This window comes from Bos indicus x Bos taurus, chromosome 20, assembly GCF_003369695.1.
Source record: "Bos indicus x Bos taurus breed Angus x Brahman F1 hybrid chromosome 20, Bos_hybrid_MaternalHap_v2.0, whole genome shotgun sequence".
NCBI lineage: Eukaryota > Metazoa > Chordata > Mammalia > Artiodactyla > Bovidae > Bos > Bos indicus x Bos taurus.
Window position 1 is genome coordinate 20,422,296 of NC_040095.1, and position 21,858 is coordinate 20,444,153.

At 38.5% G+C, this 21,858-nt stretch overlaps 1 protein-coding gene across 2 annotated transcripts in view; it reads right to left on the reverse strand.

Moving 5' to 3' along the window:
• RAB3C (RAB3C, member RAS oncogene family) overlaps positions 1 to 21,858 on the reverse strand; it is a 301,907-nt gene that overhangs the window by 148,717 nt on the left and 131,332 nt on the right. For both annotated transcript variants that reach the window (XM_027520072.1, XM_027520071.1), the window contains exon 3: positions 7,246 to 7,364. In XM_027520072.1, coding sequence (XP_027375873.1) covers positions 7,246 to 7,364 — 119 coding nt within the window. The remainder of the gene's footprint in view (positions 1 to 7,245; positions 7,365 to 21,858) is intronic.

Sequence of the window (21,858 nt, forward strand, 5' to 3'; positions counted from 1 at the left end):
TTGGAGAATTTTGAGCACTACTTTGCTAGCATGTGAGATGAGTGTAATTGTGCAGTAGTTTGAGCATTCTTTGGCATTGCCTTCCTTTGGTATTGGAATGAAAACTGACCTTTTGCAGTCCTGTACCCACTGCTGAGTTTTCAAAATTTGCTGGTATATTGACTGCAGCACTTTAACAGCATCATCTTTTAGGATTTGAAATAGCTCAACTGGAATTCCATCACCTCCACTAGCTTTGTTCGTAGTGATGCTTCCTAAGGCCCACTTGACTTCACATTCCAGGATGTCTGGCTCTAGGTGAGTGATCACACCATTGTGGTTATCTGGGTCATGAAGATCTTTTCTGTATAGTTCTTTTGTGTATTCTTGCTGCTGCTGCTGCTAAGTCGCTTCAGTCGTGTCCGACTCTGTGTGACCCCATAGACAGAAGCCCACTAGGCTCCTCTGTCCCTGGGATTCTCCAGGCAAGAATACTGGAGTGGGCTGCCATTTCCTTCTCCAATGCATGAAAGTCAAAAGTGAAAGTGAAGTCACTCAGTCGTGCCCGACTCTTAGCAACCTCATGGACTGCAGCCTACCAGGCTCCTCTGTCCATGGGATTTTCCAGGCAAGAGTACTGGAGTGGGGTGCCATTGCCTTCTCCGTGTGTATTCTTACTACCTTCTTAATATCTTCTGCTTCTGTTGGGTCCAAACCATTTCTGTCCTTTATTGCGCCCATCTTTGCATGCAATGTTCCTTTGGTATCTAATTCTATTGAAGAGATCTCTAGTCTTCCCCATTCTATTGTTTTCCTCTATTTCTTTGATCTATTTCTATTGATCACTGAGGAAGGCTTTGTTATCTCTCCTTGCTATTCTTTGAAACTGCATTCAAATGTGTGTATCTTTCCTTTTCCTCTTTGCCTTTAGCTTTTCTTCTTTTTTCAGCTATTTGTAAGGCTTCCTCAGATAACTATTTTGCCTTTTGGAGTTTCTTATTCTTGGGGATGGTCTTGATCACTGCCTCCTGTACAATGTCACAAACCTCCGTCCATAGTTCTTCAGACACTCTATCAGATCTAATCCCTTGAATCTATTTATAGTCACTTCCATTGTATAGTCGTAAGGGATTTGATTTAGGTCATACCTAAATGATCCAGTCATTTTCCCTACTTTCTTCAACTGAAGTCTGAATTTGGCAATAAGGAGTTCATGATCTGAGCCACACTCAGCTCCCAGTCTTGTTTTTGCTGACTGTATAGAGCTTCTCCATCTTTGGCTGTAAAGAATATAATCAATCTGATTTCCGTGTTGACCATTTGGTGATGTCCATGTGTAGAGCCTTCTCTTGTGTTGTTGGAAGAGGGTGTTTACTATGACCAGTGCGTTCTCTTGGCAAAACTCTGTTAGCCTTTTCCCTGCTTCATTTTGTACTCCAAGGTCAAATTTGCCTGTTACTTCAGGTATTTCTTGACTTCCTACTTTTGCATTCCAGTCCCCTATAATGAAAAGGACATCTTTTGGGGGTATTAGTTCTAGAAGGCCTTGTAGGTCTTCATAGAACTGTTCAACTTCAGCTTCTTCAGCATTATTGTTTGGGGCATAGACTTGGATTACTGTGATATTGAATGGTTTGCCTTGGAAATGAACAGAGATCATTCTGTCATTTTTGAGATTGTACCCAAGAGCTGCATTTGGGACTCTTTTGTTGACTATGATGGCTACTTCATTTCTTCTTAAGGAATTCTTGCCCACAGTAGTAGATACAGTGGTTATCTGAATTAAACTTGCCCATTCCAGTCCATTTCAATGATTCCTAAAATGTTGATGTTCACTCTTGTTGTCTCCTGTTTGACCATTTCCTATTTACCTCAATCATGGACCTAACGTTCCAGGTTCCTATGCAATATTGTTCTTCACAGCATGGGACTTCACTTCCGTCACCAGTCACATCCACAATTGGATGTGTTGTGGATGTGAACCTGGGGAGTTTGTCTTTCTGTGTCATATCTTTTTGCCTTTTCATACTGCTAATGGGGTTCTTATGCAAGAATACTGAAGTAGTTTGCCATTCCCTTCTCCAGTGGACCATGTTTTGTCAGAACTCTCCACCATGACTTGTCTGTCTTGAGTGGCCCTATATGGCATGGCTCATAATTTCATTGAGTTAGACAAGGCTGTGGTACAATGTAACAGGTAAAGAGAGAAAAATCAAACTGAGAACTCAGATTTCAACCACAGGCAACTGGGTTCTGGTGGCTCCATTAACTGGAATAGTAAATACTGGCATAGATACTAACTACAGTTCTAAAAGACGATGCTGTGAAAGTGTTGCATTCAATATACCAGCAAATTTGGAAAACTCAACAGTGGCCACAGGACTGGAAAAGGTCAGTTTTTATTCCAGTCCAAAGAAAGGCAATGCCAAAGAATGTTTAACTACTGCACAATTGCACTCATCTCATACTCTAGCCAAGTAATGCTCAAAATTCTCCAAGCAAGGCTTCAAAAGTATGTGAACCAAGAACTTCCAGATGTACAAGCTAGATTTAGAAAAGGTAGAAGAACCAGAGATGAAATAGCCAACATCTGTTGGATCATAGGAAAAGCAAGATAATTCAGAAAAACATCTAATTCTGCTTCATTGGCTACCCTAAAGCCTTTGTATGGAACACAACAAACTGGAAAATTCTTTAAGAGATGGGAATACCAGACCACCTTACCTGCCTCCTGAAAAATCTGTATGCAGGTCAAGAAGCAACAGTTAGAACCAAACATGGAACAATGAACTGGTTCCAAATTGGGAAAGGAGTACGTCAAGCCTGTATATTGTTATCCTGCTTCTTTAATGTAAATGAAGAGTATATCATTCGAAATTCCAGGCTGGATGAAGCAGAACCTGGAATCAAGATTGCTGGGAGAAATATCAATAACCTCAGATATGCAAATTACACACCCTTACAGCAAAAAGCAAAGAGGAACTAAAGAGCCTCTTGACCAAGGTGAAAGAAGAGAGTGAAAAAGCTGGGTTAAAATTTAACATTAAAAAAATGAAGATCATGGCATCCAGTCCTATTACTTCACAGCAATTAGATGAGGAAACAACAGAAACAGTGTGAGACTTTATTTTCTTGGGCTCCAGAATTACTGAAGATGGTGCCTGCAGGCATGAAATTAAAAGATGCTTCCTCCTTGGAAGAAAAGTTATGACAAACATAGCATATTAGAAAGCAGAGACATTCCTTTGGCAACAAAGGTCCCTCTAGCCAAAGCTGTGGTTTTTCCAGTAGTCATGTATGGATGTGAGAGATGAACCATAAGGAAGGCTGAGTGCCAAAGAATTGATGCTTTTGAACTGTGGTGTTGGAAAAGACTCTTGAGAGTCCCTTGGACAGCAAGGAGATCACACCAGTCAATCCTAAAGAAAATCAACCCTGAATATTCATTGGAAGGACTGATACTGAAGCTCCAATACTTTGGCCACTAGATATGAACAGCTGACTCATTAGAAAAGATCCTGATGTTGGGAAAGACTGAAGGCAGGAGGAGAAGGAGATGACAGAGGATGAGATTCTTGTATGGCATCACCGACTCAATGGACATGAACGAGCAAGCTCCGGTAGATAATGAAGGACAGGGAAGCCTGGCATACTGTAGTCCATGGGGTCACAACGAGTCAGACACAACTGAGCGGCTGAACAGCAACAACAACTAACTACAATATCTGGCAGATTGACCATCAGAGTAGGTGCTCAATACCCATTGAATGAATGAAAGATACCTAATAAACCATGATCATACAACTGTGGATGACAACATGAGTAAGTAGGGCTGATTTATGGATAAGCTTTGTTGAGTTTTGACAGGTATGTATGTCTAGGGGAGGTAGAGTAGGAGGTTGTGAAAAAGAAATGCATAACAGAGGGCACCAGCAAACAAAAAGCCACAAAGGTTAGAAAGTTTAGGCTCAGTTCCCCAAACAGTGAAAGGTTAAGTTCAGCTTTTGAATAGTGAGAGATGAGACTGTAAAAAAATATGGGCTCCATGATGTTCTGTGTCTGAAAGTCAGTCTGAGGAAGTTTTAATTAATTAAGGAGGTGATAGTGAGTCGTGGCTATTGAGCAGGGGTCTTCCATGATCTTTAGGATCATTTTCCTGGAAGTCAGTCTGAGGAAGTTTTAATTAATTAAGGAGGTGATAGTGAGTCGTGGCTATTGAGCAGGGGTCTTCCATGATCTTTAGGATCATTTTCTTTTGGGAAATTTTTATAACAGCACTGGGATAGGATGGATTGGAATGGGAAGAAATCTAAGGGGAGGCAGATCGGTTAGAAGGATATTATGAAGGAAGAAGCAAAGATCAGAAGTCCTGATGGTCATGTGGTTTGTCAGGCAGGAACAGATCCAAAGGATATTCGGGAAAAAGTTAATATGCAAGATCAGGCCCCAGATTGGGATGGACAGAAGTTAGAGTTGGATTCGAGGTGGAATCTGGGTGGCAAAGCATTGTTACCTCAATGAACAGCAAAAACTGAAGCCAAGAAGGTGAGCAGTTTCAGGTGAAGACAAGTGATTCTGAGATGCCAGAAGGAGATAGCGGGAAATGGGAACACTGCACTTCAGAAGACAGACTGGGGCCCGATATTTAAAGTTGGGAATCATCTGATATAAGTGATGATGATTGTATGAATGGATAAGATGGCCAAGGAAACAGAATAAGCCCAGGAAAAAAGCCAGGAGAGGATGCTTACCCTCGGCTGGGTGAGGCAGGAAGTAAAAGCTAGGAAGTAGAAAGAGGAGCAGTCAGAGAGAGAGAAGATTAATCTGGGAAATGTGCTTCTAAGAGGACAGGAAACAGAGCTTCTAAGGAAAGAGTGGGTCAATAGAGCCAAATAGTTAGAGAACTGGAGAAGTAGAAGAATTGACAGTGGAGGGAGCTGGGCAGGGCTGCAGAGGCAAGGAATGGAGCGGGGCATGGGGAAGATGTACTTTTCCATAGCGTTTCTAATGCAGGAGTCAGGGGTACTGCTGGGATGGCTCCTACACTGTTATCATGTGGTTTCACAGAACTCAATAGATCCATCTCTTCTCAGCAGTCATTGGAAAAACGGGCCACAAGTATGGGTACAAATCGATTTAAGAACCCTGATATTGGAAATCTAATTCATGAACACTCCCAGGACTTATCGTGTCCTGAGAGGAATCAGTCAAAGTTAGAATGACCATTTTTGCTAAAGCTGAAACTCCAGTACTTTGGCCACCTCATGAGAAGAGTTGACTCATTGGAAAAGACTCTGATGCTGGGAGGGATTGGGGGCAGGAGGAGAAGGGAACGGCAGAGGATGAGATGGCTGGATGGCATCACTGACTCGATGGACGTGAGTCTGAGTGAACTCTGGGAGTTGGTGATGGACAGGGAGGCCTGGCGTGCTGCGATTCATGGGGTTGCAAAGAGTCGGACATGACTGAGCGACTGAACTGAACTGAACTGATGTGTACCAGAGCTATGGGTGGCACTGGGTAGCTCCACAGTATTAACTGAACCACCCATTCTGTTACTAATTTGAAATGCTACTTTTATCATAGAGTAAATCCCAATTGGCTTTGTGTCTATACCTGGACTCTCTGTTTCATTCCATTTTGTACCAAACCTCCTGGGATTTGATTGGGATTGCCTTGTGTTTATGAATTTATTTGTGAAGAACTGGCATTTTTTATAATATTCAGTCTACTAAAAAGAGGGGGATACTTAAGCCTTCTATGCCCTTTAGTGAAGATAAGTACTTTTTCATAGAGATCCTAAGCTTGTCTTTTGAATTACCATTGTTAGTGGTATTAGTATTATTTTTTGTATTTTAAGTGTATGTGTGTGGAAATAAGAAGGATGTAGGTGCTTTCTCAGATAAGCAATATGAATTTTAAAAAGCAATCTAAAGCAAATTAAATTTTTAATAGCATCTGACCTTCACTGAGGGCTTCCCAAGTGGCTCAGTGGTAAAGAATACACCTGCCAATGTAGAGATGCAAGAGACATGGGTTCGATCCCTGGGTTGGGAAGATCCCCTGGAGGAGGAAATGGCAACCCACTCCAGTATTCCTGCCAGGAAAATTCCATAGACAGGGGAACCTGGTGGGCTACAGACCATGAGGTTGCAAAGAGTGGGACATGACTGAGCGACTGAGCATAACCTTCACTGAGCTGATACACAAGTAAATAAATCATTTTGGATAATACTGTCATTAAAATAGAAAAAAAATGTCATTTATTTTACCTGTATATTGGTAGTTTTTCCTTCAATAAGACAGGATGTGACTATGCATGTTAAAATGTGGATCTGTTGAGCCCTCCCCACCCCCTGCCCTGCAAATCATGTTTATCACAGGTGTTGTCACATGGTTTGATGTAACTGGGAGTAAAGAAAGGTTTCAGTTTTATTTTTTTCTTCATCCCAGTCCTTTGAAAATTTTCAGTTTGAAGAAAAACGTAAAACTAACTAACAAATCCAGATAATGAGTCAGCAAACTTCTACTGTAAATAGCCAGAGAGAAAATGTTTTAGGCTTGTGGGCTATACGGTCGCTGTGGCAGCTACCTAACTCTGTTGTTGTACGTGAAAGCGGCCATAGACAATAAGTAACTGAGCCTGGTTGTGTTTTAATAAAAAAAAAATTAATATTTATTTATTTATTTGGCTGCACCAGGTCCTACCTGTGGCACAAGATCTTCTATCTTCATCATGGAGTCTTTAGTCGTGGCATGCAAACCCTGAGCTGCAGCACATGGGATCTAGTTCCCTGACCAGGGACAGAACCTGGGGCCCCCGCACTGAGAGTGTAGAGTCCTAGCCACTGCACCACCAGGGAAGCCCTTCTAACAAAACTTTACTTATAAAACAAGTGGTGAGCCCGTTGTGCTGCATAGGCCAGATATGGCCCATGGCTCATGGTTTCCAGATTTTTCATTATCTGTGCTTCAAAAAATTGAAAGCAATGTACTTGTCCCCATGGAACTAAAGACGACAGGATGCAAAGCACTGGAGTGAACAAAACAGAGCAAAATCACCAAAATGATTTTTTATCAATACTCCCATAATGAGTCTGAGCATAGCTAGCCCTTATCGGCTTTCTGAAACACAACTGGGAACATAGTACATAAAAAATATACATATTATATTGTGGTGTGATCACTGCTTTGAGGAGAGAGAAAGAGTTGAATGAAAAAAGAAAATCATCATTACTAGTAATGGGAACTTTTGCTGTTACTTACCAGTCCTGTACTGCATTGAAGGATTCTTCATTTGTGATGTCATACATTAAAATAAAGCCCATGGCCCCGCGATAATAGGCTGTGGTGATAGTCCTGTATCTTTCCTGGCCTGCTGTGTCCTACAAAATAAAAACAACAATCTCTCAAAAACTGAAGCAATACATCTTTTGGGGAGTGATTAATTATTCCCCAAATTGTCATAACAGAGAGTTTACATTGTACTTGCAATGTCTAGCTGTATATGTTTTCCAGTCTTGATTTTCCTAATCATTTTCATAGGGCAGCTCTGCAATATTATAAGAAAATCTTTTTTGGGGATAAAGGGCTAGCTCAGAGTAACTTCTACATTTGTTCATTCCCATTAAGCAGCACCTAACTATAGAAAAGAAGAAGATATTTCATACATATCAAAATCTGTGGCTTTTTGTATAATTTAAAACCAGGGGAGTATATTAACTCCATCATTATGAATTTACTGTCTATCTGCTAAGTGCAAGCCTCTGTTGAGGGAAAAAAGAAATTTATGAAAAAGTGTCTGCATTTAAAAACTTGCAGTGTAGTTTGAGTTTATTCAACGGTAAAAAATGAGAATAAAAATACCTGCTTTGTATGAGTGTTTGGGTTGGACATATGAGGAGTGCCCAGTCTCCCATTAGAGAACCAGGGGGACATGCACAAACCACTGAACCTCTATTAACTTGAACCCCCTAAAGTCTAGCATGCTTTTAGGGTGACATGATATAATGTATTGGAAGTGCTTCATAGAGCCTGACACACAAAAGTGGCCAATAAACAGCAGGAACTGGCTGTTATTCCTGAAGTTTGGGAAGGTTAAATCTAACACAGGATGGCACATGGCAGCTTACAAACGCAGGTGTTCAGAACCTGCAAAAGAGCCACATGCAGCAGGGAAAACTGAGAATTAGAGGCATCCCTGAAATGACCTGTGTATGTCATGGACACTGCACAGTATAGCTGAAGAAATTATTATTCAACTGTCTTGCCCTTTGTCTTCTTAGGATTTGGGATATCACTTATAACCCAGAGGTCCTTGGTTTCCCTCTTCGCCACTTTCCCAGGAGACTGGGCTCTGATTTCTCCATCCTAGTATTCTTGGTGCTTAGCATTTTGGACAGAAATGTTACCTTCTTTCTAACTTCAGTCTGAGTCCTCTTTCCTCCCTTCTCCCAGAGATGCCTCCTTTGTAAACAAAATGAATCCTGGTTCCAAGCCCTGAAGGGAAAGCTAATGTGTTAGATGATACAAGAAGAGGTTCCTTTCACATCGAAATGAAATGTACATCTCCTGGGTCTCAAACAGATTCTCACTGGACCTGCCGTTCCCTGCCCATACCCCCTCCCTCTCAGATGCATACACAACGCCTCAAACTAACAGCAGGAAATTCAAGACTGCTCACAATTTTCTCCTAATTTGTGTGATGTATTCTATTTAGCCCCTGAAAATTCAGAGAAGGGTGACTAAAGAGGCTGAGGAAATCAGCAAATGATTTCAGGAGAATGTGGGGGTGTGAAATAAAGCTTGAAAATTAGCAAAGGGTATGACAGTGCACGAAGTCAGAAACAAGTATACTCGACTTGTGGAGCAGGGATAAGGCTGGCCTGATTAGAGGTAGTTATTAGGTAATGTTATTGAAATACGTTTCCAAAGGTAAAATGAAAAAGATTACGGTACTCAAAATAGCAAAAATGAAGCAAAACAAGCAAGGAAAGTCTTTCAGAACAAACATTTCAGAATTGGCAGAAAACCCAAAGTCTAGATCTCACCACACGAAAATCTGACCATGTCTTGATTATAGAAAACAACTCTTAAAAATAAAATTGAAATGATGTGAATCAGATAATATTTGATTATTTTTCTGTATTTTGCTTAGCATTTTATAAATATGAATGTGTAGATGTTAGCGATAACCTTGGATATCAAAAACTCCATGTAATTGGGACCAAATATACAAATTTATCAGACAGAAAGTATCCAGTCTTGAGCTTATTTGGATATTCTTGGATATTCATTGGCTCTAATTCCATTAACAGTATATCCAGTTGTTAAATAAAGAGGAAAGTTAGACAATGAAATGAAATGGTGTTTAAAAAGCAAAGTATAATCAGAGATTGTGTAATATATTTTAGCTCTCTGGGAGACACAACCCCTTACAACTAGTCATCCTATTTTAAAACTTGGGCACTTCGGGTTCATAATTTTTCAGAATACATTATCTATAAAACTACTTTTTTTTTTCCCCCTACTGTGAAGTAACTTTAAATAGCTTTCATTATCTCTTGGTAAAATTGACTGAGTAGCCTTATCATCGGTTGGGGACCCCTTTCTGCTGCTTTTTCTAGACAACAGACAGCTTTCCCCTAATTTCTCATCGGAGAAAACAGCCAATATGCCTGAGCCACTGCTAAAAGGTGACCCAGACCCTCCTGTCAAGCATGTCTTCAACACGGGCACTGAATGATGTTGTGTTGAAAAACTATGACATTATCTCTTTCTTCTTGACCTCCTTCAGTGATGGCTTCCCTTTTCATAAGATGCTAATTTTATTTTGACAGTAAAGAAACCAGGTCTAGTGTTATAAAACACATCAACTTCCCACTTTGAGTGTGTTTCATCTTCAAGGGAGCAGAAATCAAGGTTGTGTTATATTATGATTGAGATGTTACAGGAAACCACTGGGTCAGACAGCCATTATGTATCAAAATTTAAAAATAGAGGGGGACAAAAACAGCTTTCAAGAAAAAAAAAAAAAACAGGAGCTTTCAGACAGCAGGTAAGTCACAGCAAGGGACAGGATCTTCCACAGGATTCTGACTTGAACCCAGAAACACAATCTAATTTGAGGTAGTTCTCACCTAAAAGCTCTCAAGGAGAATAAGAAATTGCAGCAAGTAAAGGACATGTAGTAAGAAATACAAAGAGGAAATTTCCTTTCCAGATACAAAGAAAATAAAGAGTAAAACTAAGCTAATAAACAGATGCTAAATTGGCTCTGCATTGGTTTTGAGCATTGAAAACAATTTTAGGATTCCAAACTCATTAGCACTTTCTCTCCCACTATATTAGGAAGAAAAAGGAGTCAGAAAAAAAAACACCTCATTACATCTGACATTTACTAATAATGATAGAAGGTTATACTGGAAAGAAAATAACATTTATAATGTCAAGTGCCACTAATGTAATTAAATGTGAGAATCTTGAAAGGGAACTAAAATGGTACCTCTCCTCAATCTGCTCAGGAAAAGGGCTCTAAACCCTGGTTTTGCCTTGTTCCTCTTCCCAGTTGATTCTAATAACTGGAGGCACCTGCTGGTTTTCTACAACTGCAGGCTTCTGGTGATTGAAAAATCACAACTGGAAATCTTTTGCACAAAAAAATGAGGGATAAAAATATGATTGAAAAATCAAAACTTTCTTCTAAGAGAGTTAGCTTTCATTTTTCTCTCTTTTAAGGAAAAATAAAATCATTTTAGCTGGCTTAAATATTTTGATTTCTCAATCATGCTCTTAGGAATTGTTGGCTTTAAAGACAAGTTTGATTAGCAAATACTTGAATACCTGTCAAGAAAAGAGCTCTATAATGGAAAACATTAGCAGTTTGATCAGTAGTAGCTAGGAGCATGCTTCAGTTCTGAATTTTGGCATTTTTGTCTGTTCTTGCCTTATGTTTTCTTTCTCTGGTGAAACATTTTCTTTTTTTAACTGCACGTAGTGTATTCTCAATCACTTTGGAAGTCACACAGAGATAATGTGCAGTTTTAGACTGAGGAAATAGCTTTCATTTGTAAGATCTGGGTTATATTGTAATTCGCGTTCTTGTTTTGGTGGTTATTTCTCTCTGTATTGAATTAAACAGAAAATGGAAGTAACCATTAGTAAAGAAACATAACTCAAATAATATCACTACCATCAAAATACTTTTTATTGAGTGTCTAGACAAAGAAAAATGGATTGAAGGACAGATAATCCTGATACATAGTAAAGTAGGTCATTTTATAGGTGGAGAAATCAAATCAGAACACACTGGTGTTAACCAAAGGAAATAATATGTAATAATCCAAAGAAGAAATCAGTAGCAATGTACAGTTGGATGAGAACATTGAAACATAAGACATGAAACACATTTTATCCAGTGAACTCCGAATAGATACAAATATGTGAAACAGAATAAACATTCAGTCATTTAGCATTCAAGCAAGTAGTGATCCTTTAACTTAGACCTTGCTACCTTTTTACCTGCAGGAATTATTTTGAATTATCAAAGGAAGATTAAATTATTCTCAATATAGTATTAATGATTATTGGTTGATTGATTGATTCAATAAACAATAAGTGAATACCTATTACCAGTTACAAACTATGATAATGCTTATTAAATTGATCTATTCTAGACATATTTTTATATATTTAACAATTCTACACTTTAAAAGCACTTCATTAATCGGGATATCCTATTCCTTACATGTCTATAAAATATTAGAATATATATCATTTCTAAAGTACCAGACAGCATAGCAATTTAAAATTGTAATTGAGACCATCTCCAATTCAGAGTCACAGTTGTGGGTTGTATCATGTTCTTCCCAGAAGATATGTGAATTCCCGCCCCTAGAACCTGTGAATGGGATCTTATTTAGAAATAGGGTCTTGGCAGATGTAATCTAGTTCTGATGAGTTCATAGTGGATTATGATGGATTCTAATCCTGTGACTGGTGAAAAGAAAACAGAGACACAGAAGGGCATTTGAAGCCAGTAGCAGAGACTTGGAGTGATGTAACAACAAGCCAAGAAACATCAAAGATTGCTGGGAAGCACGAGAAGCTAGGAGAGAGGCATGAAATGAATTCTCCCTCTGGAGCCTGAGAGAGAGCATAGCCTTGTGACACCTTAATTTAGGACTTCTAGCCTCCAGAACTGTGAGGCAATACATTCCTGTTGTTTTCAGCCACCCAGTTTGTGGTACTTCATTATGGCAGCCCTAGGAAACTAATACAGTCACTGACCCCAGTTTGCAATCTGCATGACCAGGGCAAAAGCAATATAAATTGCACAGCTATCCACATACCCCTTTACTACTTTACAGGAGAGAAAATACAGAAGGTTAACAGTGGTCTATTGGAGAACCCTAAAATAGTCTCATGAAGATGTTATGCCAAAATGCATAACTATATTCCACTTATGAAAACTAATTCTACTCCAAAAAGCTGAGTTGATATGTCTTATTGCTTTAAAAAAGTAGATCCTACTATATATGAATACACACATATATTGTTATTAGAAGGACAGAGCACCATTCCTTGAAGTGATACATATTATATACTGCTTCATGCTGGAATTTTATCCCCACATGACTGAAGTGCTGTTACAGAAAAACCTAAAGGCATAACATATACTGAGACACTACCTTCCAAAACAACAGAAATAACAAAATGTTGATTATCATGTATTTCTTTTATGTGCTATTACTTCCCTCCCAGTTGTATTTATTTTTTTCATTTCCATAAATAGGCAGGCATAAAGCAGCACGAAACACACTCTGATGAAAATAGTAAGCAAAACAGAGAGCTTAAATATTTTATGCTCTCTTGCTGCATGTTTATTTTTGGAATAAGAACTTTTTCCTTACCGCAGGTAATCTTCCATAAAGATGAAATTTACAAACCATTTTTCCCTACTGATCTTTTACAAACAGTCACTATGAATTCATTTTCACATACTTAGTTATACAAGCATCTGTAAATCAAGCACGCATTTTAGAAGAGGGTTCTAATAATCTGGCCTCTAAATAATTCTTTGATCAATGTAGAGGTTCTTCCTAACTATTGTCCTTTATCCATCCTCTTCACACCAGCCAATTTTATCGATCAGATTTTCTCGGCATGATGTTTAACTTTGAAACACCCAATCCTTCATTTTACAATGGCATCCACTTCCAAGTAAAACCTAATAAAACAAGCCTGAGGCACAAGGATAAAACTTGACCTATTATTTCTTGGCAGTGTTGCCATGGCAATCCATCTTTTCTGGAAGAGAGGAACAGTTGTATATAGCTCTTTTATAGGGGGCCTTAGACTCTATTGTCAGTGAGACCAAAACACATCTGCCAATTGTGTGTTTCTGCTCATGAAAAGTTGGAGACACTTTTCAGAAAATGCTATTTCAATGCTCAGATGAACTCTTTTCAAGACCTTTATAAAATTTATAATCAAAACCATGTAAAGACATCTTCCTTCATTTTAAGAGCTTGTTATCTACGGATGAGTAACACAAAGGCAGAGAAAGGCACCATTTTTACTTTCTTTCTAATTAATCTTTCTGACAGTCTTCTTCCCAGTAGGATTTTGATTATGTTCAACTTTGTCAAAACCTAGGGCATAAACTTTTAAATGCAGGCAGCTCAGAGCTCTTCATCAAAATTAGTGATTGTTTTTCTTCACAGAATGCAATTCAAATGCTTCCCATCAGACCAAGTGGTCTATGTTTTAAAGGGTAATAGGCTTTTGAGTGGGATTCTTAGTGTTGGCCTAAAATTGGGAACTAAAGGTGTGTGTGTGTGTGTGTGTATACACATACATATATGTGTGTGTGTGTGTATATATATATATTTATATATATATATGACTGATTTGAGTTGTATGGCAGAAACTAACACAACATTGTAAAGCAATTTTCCCCCAATTAAAAAATAAATTAACAAACTAAAATTAATTAAAAATTTAAAAAAAGCCTCCAACCATATTCCTTACAAAGGGATGGAGGTTTCACCCGCACATGTGCCAGTTGGATGGATGGATGGATGTCTGCTCAGACAATGGAACTGCTGACCTTAGGTATTTGAGAACTGAAGAGAGAGGCAGGGTGGTGGAGGGGAGGCAGTAGAGAAGTCTGACTTCCCGCAGGTTAGCATGGCTAGGTTATGTGAGTTCCCCATGGATCAGTAAACACCAGGGCAGGCAGCTGCTCTTGAGACATCTTGCCATGAACCCACCTCTGAGAAGGCTGTCTCCTGGATGAGGCGCGGGAGGCGAGGAGGATTACTACCAGAGGCAGGAGGGGCTGAATGAATGTTAAAAGGGAAATAACCTGAACCAACCTTTCTTGTCATGGCACTGAGCAGTGGGAGAGCCGTGCAAGGCTCCCTGAACCTCCCGCGTGAGGGAGCCAGCGTTCAGATACGTGACACACGGAAGGTTACATGGGCTTAGCCGGGGAAGCCGAGTGGGAACTGTAAATCACAACTAGTTCCGGCAGAGTCATCTGCCTTACCTTTCCAGCCCTTCGCTGGTCCCTCAAGAGTAACAACTAGGAAAAAAGGAAGAACAGAAGAGGTGAAAGGGTGACTCAAATCTCTCTTCCTATTACACTACCAATGTCTGGGAATATAGCCAGATTTGAGGGAAGAATATGAGTGTTAAATTGGATATGACAAGAGGATTTTAAACTAGGATCAAAAATGCTGAGGTTTTAAAATAGACTATGTATTTTTCAGAATAGATTTAGGGTCACAGCAAAATTGAACAAAAAGCACAGAGATTTCCCATATACCCTCTGCCCCACAAGTGCATAGCCTGCTCTCCCATCATCCACACCCCCATCCTCACCAGAGCAGCACATGTGTTATAGCTGATGATGTTACACCCTCATTGACACATCGTTACCACTCACAGTCCATAGTTTACACGGGGGTTCGCTCTCCATGGTGTACGTTCCATGGTTTGGACCATTTTATGATGACATTTACCCACCATTATAGAAACACCTTATCTGTGCCCTGCCTGAACTTTTTTTTTCCTTTCTTAAATAAAAGGAGAAAGACTAGAAATGGGATCTGTTCAAATTGTGGTTTAGGGATAACCACAGGACATTGGACAAAGTATCACTGAAAACAGGGTTTCTATAAAAATAATACCAGTGCATGATATTTAATACCAGCAGGTTTAGACTCTTCACCAAACTACGTACCAATGAAATATAACAACATGAAGAATATGGACTTAAGAAAAGTTTTACACATTTCAAAGCACATTCCCAAATATCATTCCAATTAATTGTTTTCTCAGAGGAGACTATTTATAGATGATGGAACTGAGAAATAAAGAGGTTAGGCATAGGTTCTATGGTTTTCCTATCAATCATACAAAAATGCTGCTTTCAAATTGTTTATTGCCCACCAAATTGTAAATGTTTGTTCAAGAATCTTGATCAGATAATTATGAGAGGTTATAAAACATGTAGGAGGTCATTATAGTTCATAATTTTACTATCAATAGCATCTTAACTTTAAGGGAGAGCTAGTTTTTTGAATAAAACTCAGTCTTATGTTGAAGTGTTTAGGAATGAAGTATAATGATGTCTGCAACTAACTATGAAATACATTAATGAAAATAAGATGGATAAATGAATGGATAGAGGGATGGATCGACATGTGATAAAGTAAAATGGTAGAATCTAGGTTAATTGTACAATGTAAGTGATGAACATGTGTTTCCCATAAAATTCTTTCAACTCCCCCCTGCCCCCCACCGCCCTGGCCAAAAGAGGTTAGGCACTGGTTCCGAGTCAAAGCAGTAGAAAATGACATGTTACATGAAAGTCCAGCTCTTCTCACACAAATCTAGTCCTCTTTCTGAATATCAGGCTGGAGACTGAAGAATTTACATTATATTTTTTCACTCAAGGTCTGTGTTTGATATTATCACTTGGATATTTAACACTTGTTCCATGTATGTGCTTTCAATCTTTGTCAGCTTCATATTTTCAAACTCCATTCACTCTTCAAGCAATTGTGCTGTGTCTAGTCCACATCTACTCTTTCAGGGCATGTTTTTCTCCTTTTTCTTTAGTCTGTGAATTTTCTTCTTAAGTTTATCTTTGCAAGCTCCTTTTTCTGTCCACCTCTTGAAGGTTTTACACAGGCTTATGATCTTCATTCTCTCTCATCATCCTGTACCGTACTATCTTCACAGTTTCAAAGGTAATCTATAAATAGCTCTGCCTCCCCTGGAAACCTTGACCACACTCTTGCTCCCCAGAATGACATTTCCATCATTGTAACACAGAGATAGCTCAAATTTATCTTGCTCAAATAAGTCAGTGCAATTCTCTTAAATTTATTATGTCACTAGCATTTTAAATCTTTTAATCACAACATCAAACTCACAGATATTCTCCTCAGAATTTGGCCTATAAATACTAAATATATTTTTGTTGGAGAAAAAAAAAACCAACAGCTATAGCTTAGCAGAGTATCCTATTGGGAGTCAGCTTTTGGCTGAATATTTGGCACTTGTGTGAACTTGGTTATCTCAGTGGCCTCTCTGGGCTCTGATGTCCTCATTTGTAAATGAGAAAGTAAATTTCTAAGTCTTGTTCCAGCTCTCAAGTCACAGAATGTCTTTAAATACATTTTCCCCTCTAACAGGATTTTTGGTCTAGTGCATCAGTATCGTTTTACTGGTGAAATCTGTCTATTAATATTTACTCTAGTTACCAACATCTTTGCATGGTGGTGGTGGCTTAGTTGCTATGTCATGTCTGACTCCTGTGACCCCATGGTCTGTAGTCTGCCAGGCTCCTCTGTCCCTGGGATTCTCCAGGCAAGAATACTGGAGTGGGTTGCCATTTCCTTCTCCAGGATATCTTCCCGACCCAGGAATTGAACCCAGTCTCCCGCATCGCAGGGAGATTCTTTACTGACTGAGCTATGAGGGAAGCCCAAAATATTTGCATAGATGTTTCCTATCTTATGATATTTGTGTTGATTTTCCTATATTTCTTTCTGTTCAGTTCCTGCTTTTTCTTTGGTTGAATGCTTTTCATTTTTTCCCTAATTTTATTCTTCTCTTTATTAGTTTGGAGGTTATACCTGTTATATGAAGTATTTTCTCAAATTTCAAAATATATGTTCAAAAAAATTAATTACATATTTATTTCCCCAAATTCAAGTATTTAGAATAATGTCATTCATTCTTTCCCATTGTACATAATAATATGTACAGTGGTCCATATTCTAATTATATCTTGACTTTTTACTCCCTATATTAGGCATTATTATGTTTTACATAGACATTATTCACTTATATTTATTTTCCAGTTTCCCTGCTCACAATTTTTTTCTTACTGAAACTATCCTTTCATATTTCTGAAATGCACTCTTCAGAAATCTCACTAAAAGTCTTTTGGTAGTAAACATTCTCTTCCTGCATGTCTGAATATGTATTTATTGAAATTATTCATGAATAATGTTCAAAAAATATATATTACTGGGTATAAATTCTAGTTATACTTTATTTGTTCTTTATGGCATTATGCTAAGGTGTATTGACTTCAGTTGACATTTAAAAATATGCTATCAGTCTAATCACTGTTCTATTTTAGGTAAACTCTCTTCTCTGAAGCTGTAAGTTTCCTTCATCTTTGGAGGTTTTCATGATGTGGCTACACTTACAATTCTTTTATCTATGTTGCTTCAGGTTCACTGTGATCCCCTATTTTGAGAATTCTTGTCTTTCAAAAGTTTAGAAAAAAATCCAGTCACTGTTATTCAAACTGCTTTTCTCCCATTCTTCCCCCACCCCCTTTACTTTGGACTTACAATTAGATAAACAATTAGACATCAGATAAATAGGGTGACCCCACAGCCTGGGCTGGCCAGGAATATCCCAGGGTATGCCCTGTGGTAGATCAGTGAACACTTAAATAATGAATTTATTGACCCAAAAGTCTTCTAGAACTTTTTCAATTTAATTCATATTTGAAACCATGTCTGGATCAATAAAACAAGTTCATAGTTTCTGACATGGTTGCTGTCAGTTCTTAGGAGTTTGAAGAAAGGTCTGAAACAGTTCTAAAGGTCAGCTGAGTCATACGCTGTAAAACTTGTTAGTTTTAAAATGAAAGCAGAACTGGGTATAAAATATACAGCTGCTGCATGAGTCTGCCTCGGGAAGAGGAGTGTTTCTGTGCCTCCTGAGGCCTCTGTTCTCTTAAATCTTCACATTAGCCATTCAGCTCATTTTTTTCTCTCATCAGCTTTCTTTTGCTACCTGTGCTGAGGAAGGGATGTGTCACTCATTGCAGGTCAAGATCATAGGCTGCCATCTGACTCACTGAAGTGTTTCATTTGATTAACACAGTCATTAAAAACTTTCAAGCCAACATTTAAAAATGTGGAGGTTTTTACACAAAAGCCTAGACTTCCAATTTCTTTTGAAAAATGCAAAAAGCTGGTAACAAATTGCTGTATGGCCACTGAGGCTGAAGCTGGTAACAGCTGCCTCTCTTACATGCTCATCTGCCCTTCTCTCCTTCCTGATGTTGCCCGTTCCCTAAGGAACTCATGTTTGAGCTCACTCCCCACCTACCACCCTAAGTACTTCTGTTTGTTCTCTGTACTAAACCATCCTATGTCTTCTTTTAACCCCAAGGATGAAGCCCAAATTCCTTAGGCTCTTTTTCATTTGACCCCATCATCCCTTTCCAATTTTGTCTTTACACTATCATATGTGTTTATTCTTCCTTTTGTTCCCTTTGTATCAGAATTTGACCAAGTTTCTCAACTCCTTCCTATGGTTTTCTGACTTCTGTGTCTTCTTGTGTGTTCATGCCTCCACATGCTTGTCCTCTTGATCTTGTGTTTATCTTCGGTAGAATTCAAGTATATCTTTTTTAAAACGTCTTATCAAATAGCTGTTCTTATTCTTCTAGACTGTCTTAACCAAAGACTAAAACTTGTTCTTAACTTAGCCTAGGCAATTTAGTGCCTAGGTGAAATTTACATTTGGTGGTCAAGATTTATACAAGGAAAAAGTCAGGTTGTCTTAACAAATCAATATTCTGTCTGGGTTAACTTCTTACTGAAAACTATTCCAACAGTGTAAATCTATATTCCTAACATTGTGCTGGGTACTGAGAAAAATATAAAATATGCACACATGTGATATAATCTCTAAATTAAAAAAATTACATTTCCCACAAACTGGCAAAATAAAGCACACAAAGTGATCTGAGCCCTGGCCATATTAGCAGTGTTTATCATATGATGTGTACAATATGTGCTAGAGGAATCAAAGAAGGGATAGACTGAAATGTGCTGTAAATGACTCCAGGGAAAAGGTAAGGCAGGTCCTCAGGGATGGGTAAGTTTTGAAGGGCAGAGGAAAGGTGGTTAGCAGACTCAACCACAGCGGGGATCATGGAAAGACCACAGAAGTGACAGGGAGGGAACAGAGTGGCATTGCTGTTTAATCTTTATTTGTACCTACCTCAATCTCCCTGAAGGGATTGAAACAATGTCTGTTGTTATGTATTTCACAAGGCTTTTGTTTGGCATCTGAAAATTTACCAGGCCCCGCAAATGGAGAATATGATTCCCTACTCCCCTTTAAACTATAGTATCTGGTTTGGGAGACTGAGAACAGATCTATTTCTTCTAGAGCATGGAAGAAAGAAAATGTAACCTATGACTCAGTAACAGGTGGACTAAGTAAATAAACCTCTCTGAATTTTCATTTTCGAGCAAAAATGTGGATAATATTATCTACCTATATACCGTTTCATGGTTGTTGTAAGGATTGAATAAACACATTGTAAGGTTTCTTGCACATACTGGGTGCTCAATAAATGGGAACTTTTTTCTTTTCTTTTCTTTTTTTCAAGAAGCAGCAATATGTAGAGGAAAGAATAAGGTCTTGGTGTTAGAACAACTGGGTTCCTACCCTGGCTCTTAGACTCACCTGCTGAGAGACTTGAGAAATATCACTTAATCATGGATGTCACGAGAGAATATCATACTGAGTAAAGTAAGTCAGACAGAGAAGGGGATATACTGTAAAACATCCCTTATATGTGGAATCTACAAAGAAATGATACAAATGAATTTACTCACAAAATAGAAACAGACTTAGAGAATGAACTTACAGTTGCCTTAAACTGCTGAAATGGGGAAGGATGGAGGAAAGGGATAGTTAGGGAGTTTGTATATACTGCTATGTTTAAAATGGATAACCAACAAGGATCTGCTACAGCACACGGAACTCTGCTCAGTGTTATATGACAGCCTGGATGGGAGGGGAGTTTGGGGGCAAATGCACACTTGTACGTGTATGGCTGAGTTCCTTTGCTGTTCACCTAAAACTGTCACAGTGCTGTTAATTCGGTATATTCCAATACAAAATAAAAAAGTTTTGTTTTTTTTTTAAAGAAAGAAAGATCACCTAATCTCTCTGAGAATCAGCTTCCCGATTTCTAAAATGAAATCAGTAACTAATATTGAGTTGAGTTGCAAGCTGCAAATGACAAACATTCTCTGTAAGCTGTATAATGCTATAGGTAACATCATTATTATTGAACCTGTTAAGGATAGTAAAGGGTTGAAGCATGTTAAATTCCATTAGAAAGTGTTTGTTTAAATGCAACTGGATTCCTCAGTAGAACATTGTTCCTTATTTTTCCCATCTCCCAGAGCAGAGAGAAAATAAAGGTAGTTGTCCTTTAGAATCACTCAGAATGTACATACCCTCATTTTCTCTTTCTACACTTCTTTACGTAAAAAAGGAATGGAATTCAAAGGTGAAATACACAATTAAATTATCATGACAATTACTTGATTACGGATCTCTTTAAGATCTGCACAGTCTTACTTTCTATGATTGTTCTGACCTGCTTTGAGACCAAAGGCCTAATGAATAACAATGGTGGTTCAAGGTTAGAAGAGGGACTCCCACAATTCAAACTACTACTCACTGTGGTTGATAAAACTCATTGAACGGTAAGTACTACGTCCAACAAATAAGTCTCAAAAAATACGTAGGAGACACGGGGAAATGAAAATGCAGAAACCAGATGCTAGAGAAACGGGAGTTGCTGGAGCATCTTACTACGTGCTCTGAGTCCAAAGAGAGAAAGCTCACAGCAGGCACCTGGCTGTGCAACAGGCCTGGGCAACCAGAGGATAAAGTGACTGGCTCTGGAAGGTGCACTGGAAGGCCAGGGAGATGCATACTTCGGAAAGGCTTCTTGACTTGACCAGAACCAGTTCTACTATCAAAAATAGCAAGTATTTCTCCTTCTGAAGTGGGTCTAATATATTTTTTCTTTATATATAACATTCATCTTAAATAATTTAAAATATATAATGAAATGATATTATATCCAAATGAAACATCTAAACATCAAGGCAATCCTCAGTGGTTGAGTATTATTTTGACAGTTGTTAAGTCTAGAAAATAGTAAGCTCATTGCCTGGCATGGGGCATTTTCATGTGTGGCCTTGTGACCTCACCTTCCTGTGTGAGATTATACAATATCAAATTTTATAAGGCATAAAGCTATCAGATTTTATAAGGGTCTCCTAAAATGAATGGTAACTGCAAATAAGCCTTGCAGGTTACATAGCTAAGTAGATACAAACCCTGGCTTTTTGCCTACATTTTTGGTTATGATGAAACCATCAAAAAGTAGCTTCATTGCTATTTAAGCAATTTTCTCCTTTCTGTTCAGTTCTGAACAGACACCCACATACAGCTGAGTCTGGGGCTTGGCTTCATAATTGTAGGAAATAAAATCGGAGGCAGAGGTCAGAGGCCAGCTACAAA